General features: G+C 40.8%; 1 protein-coding gene across 1 annotated transcript; it reads left to right on the forward strand.

The window, feature by feature from the left end:
• Positions 1 to 9394: 9394 nt before the first annotated feature.
• Positions 9395 to 11907, forward strand: LOC128708829 (lactoperoxidase-like). Its single transcript, XM_053803809.1, has 7 exons — positions 9395 to 9491; positions 9567 to 9654; positions 9723 to 10055; positions 10122 to 11160; positions 11224 to 11412; positions 11471 to 11660; positions 11741 to 11907. The coding sequence occupies exons 1-7, from the start codon at positions 9395 to 9397 to the stop codon at positions 11905 to 11907; spliced, it is 2103 nt and encodes a 700-aa protein (XP_053659784.1).
• Positions 11908 to 12441: the final 534 nt, after the last annotated feature.

The raw sequence follows: 12441 nt of genomic DNA on the forward strand, positions 1-12441 counted from the left end.
TTTATGAGATAATATTTGATTTTTTTTTCAGACATAAACATGTTCATGTTCAACATAAAGTTTGAAAAGACTAGTACAACTGCAAAAATATTAACAAGAAATACGGAACTGGTAAGTGCAATTTAAATATGTTTTATGTTTCATTTATGACGCCTCATCTCGCTTCTAATTTAAATAAAAATACTATAATTGCGGAAGTTTAACAACATAGCTGATTTCATTCATTAATAACTTCAACATTTGTTTGTATATAATTGATTTTTCTCAGAGTAGATATCAATTTTGTTATCCAAAATGTTCTGGATGTTGTAATTCAGAAATGTTATCGATTAAAGAGATTGGCTTATTATAGAGTATGAAAAAAAAGTTTTAGTGAGAGATTTGAAAAACGGAAGGTTCTTTGACATCACTGTAATCAAGCTCCGCGCTTTCGAGAATTTAAACAGCCTGCTACGAGTTCTGAGATAATGACACTGAATCTCTTCAAAGAAATGTAACTTAAAATTTCGTTGCATGAGCAATGAACGTAATATCCATGAATAAAGAAATGAATTTTATAGGAAATGTTGGGTATTGACAATAGCTCTTATATTTATGAGAAAAAGTTTTTCCTGTCCAATAAAATATCAGCATAAATAAAACTAGTTGTAATAATAGGAAGTCATCCAATTCTGCTTATCCAGTTAATGCTTGTTAATAATTTTTTTTATAGTTAAGAGTTTTGGTATATTACTCGCTATGAACGCTATGTTCAGGAACGCAGTTATGGGTATTAAGTATTGAAAGGATTCACTGAAAACTTCTGCTCTGGATTTTGTCATACCCGCTAGCCATATCAGCTTATAAACCCGCCACCTAACCCCCCTACCCATATTATCCCGACAGTATTCGTGCGCTATCGAACGATTAAACCATGACCTTTTCGCTCGGTTCACTCTTGGCAGAATATTCATATTTAGTTACGTTCTCAATTTAACCTCAACTCAAAGAACGTCAAGCAAGATGGTGACATTTAGTCGAACGATTGTGATCCTTCCAGGAAGTGGGAATATCACTTTCGGTGGTTTTTGTCTTTTCTCATCCCTTTCTCACCTACCACGGCTTCTCGTGTTCGTCAGCAACACAACAACCAGAACGTTGAGCGTTATAGTCACGTTGAGTGTAACGAAGTGAAACAGGTTGCTGTGCCGAGGGTGACCTTACTCGATTCGGGACTTGATAAAGGTCAGCGTTTGAGTGATGCGTTACATTAAGTGGCATTTGATTTCTGCCAAAACTGTTCTCTACTAGTGATGTGAAAAGGTGTTTAATCTTTCAGTGATCTCGGTTTATTGAGGTTAATCGGTACATCGATTCTTAAATAGAAAAATGAAACAGAGAAGAAATGCTTGTGTTCAGTGAATACAATCTAATAATGGAATATGTACAGTATTTTCATCAAGTGTATGTGTAATTTTAATGATTTGAAGAACTTGTAAATAAATTCCAAGAACAATCGAATAAACAGAAATAAACGAAATTTCTGTTCACTACAACAGCACTATATCTTAATTGAATTTACTTAAAATAAGTGTAAACATGTTTTGTTGATAGAGAAAATCTGTATTTGATTCTAACTTATTTGTAAGATGTTCAAAAAATATTATTTTTGTCAAGCAAACAAGCAGATAAGTTTGGTTATAGAACAAGTTTCAAAAGAGCGCAATAATCAGCAATATAAGATGAAAAATTATATTTATTTTTTAAAAGCAGATATTTATTTTTTGATTATTTTTTTATATTACGAGCAGTAACATGTTTAACCACATTACTTATTTGTACGTATATTTTATTCCGTACGTATATTATATTATATTTTATTTGCGTATCTTTGTATTCCATTCTACATTATCATTTCGAAACCGACGTACATTATGAATGTTTTAAAATGGCATTCATACAATCGCTATTGAAATCGTTTCATCATTCGAATCCGATTTACCAAACTTCCCAAAACTTACCCTGAAGCACCACAGTGAACCAATGTAGTGCACAAACTTATCAACCCGTAACCCTCGCTCGCACTTGCCCCACTGGCACTATTTCCAGTGCACGAAAATTATTCATCAGCTACGTTAACGCCCTTCAGTCCGATTGTCACGTCTTGGCTTTGGCTCCAGCCCAGCTGCCTGAAGCGAACGAGAAAATTTTACAATTGTCATTTGATTACAAAAGTAGTCCGACTTGAGGCGTCGGTTGACACTTGCAGGTTGACACACCGGTACACTCCCGGTCCGTGCACATCACCGTCTCAGGTTCGCCGAGGGCAATCAGATTCCGAGTGATTACTGCGGCATTGTCAGTGTCAGAGGCTCATCTAACTTTCTGCCGGCGATCTCTGCCAGTTTTCGGAATGATTATGGGAGCAGAGTTTACGAGCCAACGGGGGCAGAGTTTTAAACGTGGCAACCCACGGCAAGGGATGTTGATTACGAAAGTTTTAATTTTTATTTCACAAACTTTCACCCGGCAAAGGGTTTAGTTTCGTTTTACGTTCAATCACTTCCGTTCGGTTGCCGGAGGGGGGAGACGCTTGGCTCGCTGCTTTTGATGGGTGTGCTAATATTTTATATCTGAGGAGTGAATTTCAATTTATTTCCAAGCACTTCAAACGATCTTTGACGTGTGCGACTGAAGCAGCGGTGGAAATTGATTTAAATGAATTGTGTTGTCGGTACTGAATTGAATGTCGGAAGCTTTTATTATAAAATGAATGGATATTTCAGTTTTTGAATTTCATATTTACACCCCGAAAGTAATGAAATACTCCAACCGACAGGCAAAGCTCATGATAAACCAAAAACAATTTACCTTTCCGTGTGGCAATGTGCGCCAGAAGAGACTTTCGTGTAAAAAAAAAACTGATCAGGCGCGTTATGCTCCATAATGCTGGGCTCCAAAACGTCGAGAGCTATTTCACTGGAGCCTAATTTCCCTTCTCCATCAAACACAACCCTAATATTGAGCACCGGAGACCAAGATGAGCAAACACCCCTAGCCATGTAAAAGGAAAGCATAAAAGGAAGGCAGCGAGCGAAAACAAGCTCGATAATATTGGCCGAATGATACTGCCACGGTGGGTAGACAATGTTCATCCTGATTACGGGCCCGGGCGTGCCCGAGGATGAAAACGGTTTTACCATTCCGAATACTTTGCCCGAAACTATCTCATTAATATTTCATTCAAGATTAGCACCTTGCCGAAGGAAGGATTTTTTGTGTGCATGTGGTTGTTGTAGGGATTTCTGTAACTCCCACTTCGTTGTTTTCTGAGTGTGTTTCACTGGACGGGACATTCCCTGGGAATGGAGCTGTTTTCGCCAAACGGCTCAGCGAAGACGTTGATGATTTTCATAAAATTTTGTGTGACTTTTAGATTGCTTCCGGGAGCAGCAAGTACGAATGGCCGTTCGTTCGTTGAGGATAGGAAGAGAAAGTAGCAGGAAGTGAAACATTAGGCAGGTACCATTGCTGACGGTGGTACTTACGTGGCGATGCGATTTGTTATTATGGATTAATTTTTGTCAAGATGATGCGGTCATTGGGTTGGTAGGAGATGGCTAGAACGGGACTGCTCCGATTGAATGAATGTATTTAATGGAGCATTACCAGAGGTCGACAATGAAAATGAAAACGCTTAATCTACGGGATGGTGTTTGGAGGTTGGATAGTCAATTTAACGGGGTTTGCCGTTCAATAATGAGTGACCCGTGGGACAGCTTTAGGTGGCAAATGGAAACGATGAGAAAATATAGCTCCTGCGCGAGTAATGTCGATAAGTAGACGCTTCTTTCGTGAATATAATTTGTTGTTTTATTGGTAAATTTAAAAGATTATTTTAGTTTTATCGGAGTACTACATAAAATACAGATTTTACTATGAAAGCTAAGACCTAGAAAGCAGTGTTTGATTGTTGTTAGTTAATCTAACAACAGTTTTCATGTAAGTTGTCAGATAATATAACTGTGTATTAGATAATCTGGTTAGTTTTACGCGATTCAGTAACAACATCCTTCTTTGTAATCATAATATTTTTGATCGGTTTTGGGGCTTTTTTAATTATGCACATATGTGTTACATACACTCCGTGTCACAAAATTATGGAAAACTTTTGTTAGGACTGTATGGAATGTAGGAGCTGATATGTGAAATGCATTTCGAGACAATCACAAGTCTTCTAACCACCAGCAACTATGTGCCAAATTTGTCCGAAAAACATCACAATTTGTAAAAGCTTTCAAAAGCCATCCATCGTCCCAGAGATCCGTGATTTACAGGCTGGTCAACGGGAAAATAGCTTACGGAGCACTATTTTCTAACATGCATTGAATGATACTCAAACAGCTCTGTTTGCACAGTGTTCTCCCGGGTGGATACACTTGGGCACAAATTAGCTCCGTGTTCCAGAGTGTCTTCGGCCTGCAGTATTTTGCTGCATTCAATCTAAAAAATGAACCCAATCTATTCTCCCTCCTTCCAAACGTGGGGTTAATACTTGACTGTATGAATGAATAGAATTAAAATTAAGTGAGCGCTCGTTTTCGATAAATATTTTATAATAAAACGTTGAAGTGGCTATATAAATTCCCATGTAAGTAGAATCGATTTACCATGCTCTACATAAATGGTGCGCATTGAAAATTCACGAAAATAGATCCATTGCTACTTTTAACCCTTATGTTTTATTATTGATGAAATTTGCTTACTCTTTTGTGAATATTTCGACTAAATTTTCAATGGTTTTGAAAATCACTTCAATAATTTTATTCCAAAGTACACTTCATTATTTTTCCATGCACGCTACTTTAAAGCATGTGAAAAAAGCGCGCGCCAACGTTGCTACACGGTGTACGGCAAACAAATGCACCGCAATTGCATACTGCAGGTCGGATTATTTACTGGGCCACCGAAAATTCGTATAAATTTGTGGTTGCACCGGCACCGCACAACCGGTTCTAGCATAAACATGTACGCGTGTGGTGCTATGCGAAAGGATGTGCGGTGTATGCATCCAGCGCGTGCATCCCGGGTGTGCAGTTGCATCGATCGCCGCTTTACAAATATGTTAATGAATGTTAAACTCGCACTACATATTCATAAAATGTCGTCAACTTGTGAGCTCTCGGGACGATTGGAAGACCTTTCGTTGGCGTGCGAGATGAGCAGGGCGTTGAGTTGTCAGTTGCGGACACGATGTGAAAGATGCACACAGCCATCTCTACCACGCTCCGGGCGATGTTGATGACGCGATGATGATGTTGTTGTCGGTGAAATTATGGAGTAGAGATGTGGCGCAGATTCACACAACGGAATCAGGGTTTGAATGTTTGCAAAACGGTAGATTTATGTCCTGCAACAAACGGATGGGCAAACCTAGAGGCGACACATAATTTTGTATAATCACCACTGACAACACAACCACCTAACACAGGCACACAAACACACACATTAGCTCATACCGCAGGCATTCGGATGGATGCAGCCACAAATGAATTGTTACATTCGTCCTTTCATCCAACTCCCGCACGCTGTGTACACCCCAGGGAGTTCTAAAGCCCCAAATGATCCAACATGAAACGCACGGTTACAGAGTGTTGACGAGAGCATCCGAACGGAAGAGTGCTAGAATAGTGTTGTGCATTGAACAACACCACAAGCACCCCGTCAAACAATGCGCACTGGGGCGATACAATCGTACCGAGGATTGTGTAATTACTGAAAATCTTTACACACGGGCATTGGACGAATGAGAACGGAATGGTCCAAAACTCTTCCACCCTTCAAGAAGCAAACTAGGAGATTCAATACACGTCGCCCGAAAGCGACCTACCAAAGTTGCTCGTAATCCGTTTCAAGGGTAGCGGTACACTAGTGGTGGCATTCCTATTCTGTAGGCTTGAGAACGCATTAATTTCAAACGGCACACGATACCCAGAAATGTTATGGATGCGTCCGGATGCGGGTATGGCAGGAATGCAATTACGGTGCGTTTTGTTCAGACTGAAGCAGCGTGCTGAAAGAAGCCAGGCTGTCATTCTCCGATCGGCAACCGATCGTTGGCTTTGATTTGCGGCCAGTCGATGAGCGAACGCAGCCGGGCATTGGTTGGGTGAGCAAGATAAAGCGTGAGGGTTGCAATTATGTCATGCTGTGCCGTGTGTGGTGTCAGTTGGTGATAAATTCCATCCCCTACGTCGAACAATGACATTCCTTCATCCGGGCTCGACACTGTACCCGAGGAAGGATGCGAATGCCGGTAGGATGCGATGAGTTGTGTGTTTGAGGGAGTTTGCATTGTAGAAACCATCGTGTAGAGCAAGAGCGGTGGAAGGATCGAGGGGTAATGGAATAGGTGCGTACGATATGATCGAAATGCACACATTTAATTTACAACGTCATGTCCCCCAGGGAGTCGGAATGTCGTTGTCTGAAGGAAGTATTGTTTGGTCATGAATGTCGTTAGTGGTTGAGATTGAGTGTTGATGTTTGGCAGATGGTAGTTTGGATTCGGTGTATGTTGGGGCAAAGGGTGAGATGAACCTTAGGAATAACGATAAATTGGGCTCGTCTTTAAATTTTGCGTGGACAATCTAATATCATCATACAAACGGTCGTGATTCGGTAATGGTATTCCAATGGTTGCTTTGCCGGTTCTGCATGATTCAAAGACGAATTATAATTATTCTACTGTTGCCACGTTTCTATATATCCTTCTAATATGACATGAAAATAGATATGAATTGCTTAAAAGATTAAACATGATAAAAGATTGGAATAAATACGCCGTACGCTGAGACAATGAATCATTGAACCGCCTTACAAACGTTGATTACGAATTGTAAAAAATAAAAAATAAGAATAAATTCCTCATTGTATCGCTTTGAGAATAACCTGGAAGAAAATATTCATAACCATGCACATAACACGACATTCTACAACATTCCGCGATTAAGCGTAGATTACAGTAACAGTAACGCTCAGAAAAAAAGAAGTTTTTGTCCCTTCGCTATCACGTTTTACGCAAGCTTTGAAACAAGAAGGGCGGATGTTTTGTTGTACAAACTGTACGAAACATGCGAAAAAACGTTCACAATGCGCATCAACTTTCCACACAAACGAACGAATCCAAGAAAAGGTGACACTGTGGTGGTTGGAAGGGCGAGCCACCCCAACGGTGAACAATAAATATTAGCAAGTGGTTGTATTTATGGAAAAAGTTTCACGTGCAACACAAAACATAACTGCACCGCTAGCGGCCATACTTATGGGAGCGGATCTTGGGAAACTTCTCGCAAACAGCGTCGGTAGATGTAACCTGACAGATGGCTGGGCAGTAAGCAGCAAGCATCATGAACTACTCATGATAATACCTATCTTCCCGAATGTTGCGTTCTGGTTGTTTTTCAAAGGAGTAACTAAAGTTGTGTATGTTTGTTGAAATGATATGAACATTTAATTACAATTTGTATGTGTTTCTTGCCTTGTCGGAACATGAGAGTGTGATGGAAATGACACTAATGAGATGTATGCAGTTCATGTCTGATAATCTGCGATGCACTTTTTTATGTTGTACCTTTTGCACCCAGCACTTTTCCTTATTTAGCTTTAGTTGGTTAAAAATTGATCAAAGGTGGCTGTGGGCATCCCACCAGCCCTAGGAGCTGTACTGAAATGACCTACGATGGTGCAAAACAGCGAATGCAGGGAATTGATGCAGCTAGTCTCTCATGTAATCCTAATCTTGAAATCTCAACTGGCTCGTGTCTTCGTTACTAAGCAAATACTGTTCATTCCAAGACACAGCTTGAGTCAGCCATTAATCCACACTGCTAAACCGATAGCAGAAAGATCACGAATGCGCATACCGCAGTAATTATCTTTAAAAGAAAAGCTATTTCATCAGACGGACGTTACTTTTTGAACGAAAATTCACGATGATACCATAGCCGGTCTCTACGAATTCATGAAAAAGATGTTTAAATGCATGGTGTGGACACCACAGTACCTGTTAATGAGCACACTAACAAAGTGTGTTTGTGAAACACTAAACAATTTTTTATCCTGTGTCAGAAGCATTTTCTCGAGGTTTGTAGAAATACATAATTTAATAAGCTGTTTTATATTATCTATTATGTAAGTCATTTCGGTTGATCTGTTCATCATTGAATACGTCGTGCTGATGTGTATATGAGGAATCTTCCTCACTCTGATCCCTGAAAGGTTAGATTGGCATGACTAACATATATTAATTCAATTTATTTCGTTCCAAACAAATTGACTACCTTCCTGGTGGATAATGAGTCTGGTAAAGCCCTTCGCATATTTATGAACTTTAGTTGGAGTTGCGGAGCTTGCTGTTTTGGGCAATAAATGTCAGAAGTGTCGTTCTTAGTACTGGTAACAACCAACATAACAAAAATTAACCCTTGCTCAAGTAAATAACGGTAAAAAGTTGGAGCACAAGAGTATACTAAATTAAGAACATAAAACATCGCATCGGAACAGAGGATCGAATATCACATCAAGTAATTCAATATCTTCGCAAATACATGTAAATTTAGAAGATTGATTTTTTTTACAATAGTAGGATAGAATTTATGATTAATATAACGCCTCACGGTAACCATGATATGCATTTCCTTCAGCTGTGCAAGGTAAAAAAAAGAGTAGATATGGAGGAGGATGGAAACTGTTTTGTCTCTGACGCAGGTCACGCACCAGACGATACTTAAGTGAAAATAGGTTTGTTTTATAATCGGCCAAGTCAAGTGTCTTATAATCGGAAAATGAACGAAGATTAGATGTCTTCTTTTGGAGCTGCTTCCATATGATATTGCTACTCTGCTATGATATTGTTAAGGGTTCGTGAAGGATAAAAATAAGACTTTACCTACAATACCACAAATAAAGAAAAAAAAAAACACTAAAGCAAAACTAAGGAATGCTCACGTTTTGGCGGATTTTTTTGCTCCTTACTGCACTTGTTCTTGCACTTGTATCCAATTTCTTTAACATCATCACAACTCGGTCAACACACCGGAAACATGGAAAGACATAACAACAGCTACCATCGGACGTCGGTACATGGCGTTTGTTTTTGTTGCGAATCGTCACTTCATTCCAAGAAATGGTTTTAATTAAATAGTATCTTTTTGCTACCGATAATGCGAGAATGAAATGAGAATGGCCGTAGGTCGGAGTACGTAGTGATACCTTGCACACGCCAACAGAGCGATAACTTTTGCCTGAGGGCTGTATATAAATTAGCTCTACCACGAGCCCTCGCGTTCTATTGCAGCACGGTGAAACCAGTGAGGTGTACACTTGCAGAAGGTAAGGTTCGCTGAGATCGAAGATGGTGCAGGTGTACCACGGGTTTTCCCAACGAACGAAAGGCTTGTCGATTCTGTGTGGAATCTTTGCAGTGCTACAGCTTGTGGAAGCTTCATTTGGTATGGAAAGATTTGTGCAATCATTGAACGTAGAACATGAACACTGATGCGTGAATTATGCACTTGTCTTTGCAGTCAACTACCAGCTAAATGGGAACCCGGTGACGTACGATGCGTACAATAAACAGTGTGGTTTACAACTCAAATGTTTCGACGATAAAAGGTACTTTGTGGAGCAAGTGAATAAAATAAGTTTAGCTTTGCTAGCCTAACCGATCGCCTGTTTCGTAGTTGTCCATCACTGCAGGAGCTAGGAAGCTTGGAGAAGGAAGCACTGGAGAAAGCGATTCATGAGCTGCTCAACAACGAAGCAGCTTCAAACGATCCTCGCTTTCTGATCGATGAATCTGAGTTTGATGCTGGGTTCCATCAGACGAAGCCTATTCATCCAAATGAGCAGCTGGGGGTAACGCGAACTCTCACCACACAAAAGGTACTGGAAGCATTGGCCAAACGGTACAGCTGCTGCCAGTTGAAAAACCTGCTAGATGGAAAGTGTTACTCGAACGTAACGCTCCCCTGCTGTAAAGGTAGTGAGACACTACACTGCGATCCTGCCTATCCGTAAGTGTAGCAAGGGCCAATTAATTGTTTGTTAATAACGCTTTTCGTTCACTATTCTCAAAATAGATATCGAAGCTACGATGGGAGTTGTAACAATCTACGGCATCCCACCTGGGGCAAGCGTGGTAATGCTCTGAAGCATCCCATTGCGCCGTGTTTTAGCGATTACGTTTCGCAACCGGCGCGCAGCAAATCAGGTGCATCGTTACCACAAAACCGAAATCTCATCTCCGGGCTGGCCGATGCACTGAGAAAGCGGGAAATTAAAATTACCTCGAGCCTGAACATGTTTACGGTGTTTTTTAGTGAGTTTATAAATTCGGATATGATCGGTCGAGCGAACAAGCGAACCAAACGAGCAACAAATGGTTTTCGCGGTTGCCTCGCGGATGGATCCGATCGCAGTCCTTTCATCACCCCACTGTCCAACCCGCTGCTAGTGCAGTCCGACGATTCTTACAATGGGAAGCTTGGAGTGCGCTGCCTCAACTTAAGCCCGCAAGAAAAAGCAAACGACCAATGTGAGTTAAAGCACGTGGCCGAACGAAATCTTGAGACCCCTTTTCTTGACTTGTCGAGCTTGCTTGGTGATACGGCTAATTATGATGTGTTTGGTAGACTGATTCTGGAGTTGTGTGGTGCCACTAACCCGATTGTGAACTCGGAACCCATTTCGGTGCATTTTATTGCGATTGCTGGTCTATTTGGCCAGCTGCATAACTACTGTGTGGATCGTGCTAGTACCTGCTTGCAGAGCCCGGGTCCGGTGCAGGAACGGTGCCGTGCGTTTACAATAGCCGTGTATCAGAAGATTGTCACGGAGCAGCTGCTGCCAGTATTGTTTGGTGACGAGTTTTACAGTCAGTGTGATTTAAATTGCGAGTATAATCCGCACGATGAGACGGTCGTTTCCATGGCGTATAGGAACGGGTTGGGACGATTCCAGCACATATGGATTCCGGAAAGCATATTGTACAGCCCACAAGGGCAGACACAATCGTTGCCATTTCACACGTTCTTCCATGATCATGAGCAGTTTGATTGTAGCGGTGTACTGGACGGGGTTCTGGAATCTCCAATTCACATAGGAAACTTATCTAGGGCGGTAAGTGCCGGGTAAGGTAACTTGGTGGGGTTGGAATAATTGTTGATGAATTTCTGTTGCTAGAATGTGGACAAGTTTTACACCGTCGATGGAACACGTGGAACCTGTCTGCCATGTATCGATCTGTCACGTAATCGTGACTCTGGGATGTGTCCGTTGGTGACCTACAAACACTATCTTGATCAGCTAGTTGGCGACGAAACTAAGTGTTACAACACGTTCGAGGACCTGAGCGATATGTTTAGAGAGGATGTAAGACTCTGTGTTGTGCTTTTAAGATCATTCTGAAACATTCATTTCATTTTCATAGGTTATCGAATATTTTTCCAAGCGCTATGAACATCCGTCAGATATTGATTTGCTGTTTGGAATGCTGGATCGCAGAATCCTGCCCGGTGGTTTCCTTCCCAAAATAGTTGCCCAAGCCACCTGCCTTGAGTTTAAGCGGCTCAAATGTACGGATCGGTTCTTCTACACGTGGAATCCGTACCTCGGTGAAGGTAAGCCAGCGTGCGGTGTAAACTTGTTGATTGTGTTGATTTCCCATTCGTTGATCTTGCTTATTCGTCATACTTTTTAGGAGCTCGTCATCTTATCAAAGTTTTCGACTTTACATCATTACTGGCACTGTTTACGCAGATGAGTTTTGTTCCTTTAAATCCATTTTTCGTTGGTGGTCCCAGAGTAGCTTCGAGCGACGTTCAAAGTTACTTGAAAACTTTGGACTATCTATTCTGCCATCTCTAGAGTTTGTTGTTAGTACTAAGCCGTTAACGAAATAAAAAAACTAAAACGATAAAACATTCATTCAAAAACACAACCAGTTCTTGTGTTGTTGGAAAGAAGCTACCATTTCTTTGTGCATTACATTTTAAGTGGTATTTAATAACTGTTCAACAATGGCAAACAAACTAAAAATCTCACACTATACCCAAGAGGCCATGAGTATGGGGTGAAAAAAGTAGCTTGTTTTATGTTAATCAAAACATTATGAGCTAATGTTGGCCGGAAAGCACGCGTGTCACCAACAAGACACAACGTGAGTCGCCAAAAACGTAAACAACTGACCAGCGGCAAAGCAAAACAATTAAATAAAACCCCATGCCAAGCGGAATCTTATAAAACCACCTGTTCTGGTACGCGCCATTCAGTAAAGGTGCAGTTGTGCTGGGGGCACAATAGTGATACCCGTTGTTAGATGTGTTATTTGTGTAATCTAGCGCCTTTCAACAAAGATTTTCCAAATGATGGCATTCTTGCTTGAAAAGTGGTTTCCTATGC

The sequence above is a fragment of the Anopheles marshallii genome, chromosome 2, assembly GCF_943734725.1.
Source record: "Anopheles marshallii chromosome 2, idAnoMarsDA_429_01, whole genome shotgun sequence".
NCBI lineage: Eukaryota > Metazoa > Arthropoda > Insecta > Diptera > Culicidae > Anopheles > Anopheles marshallii.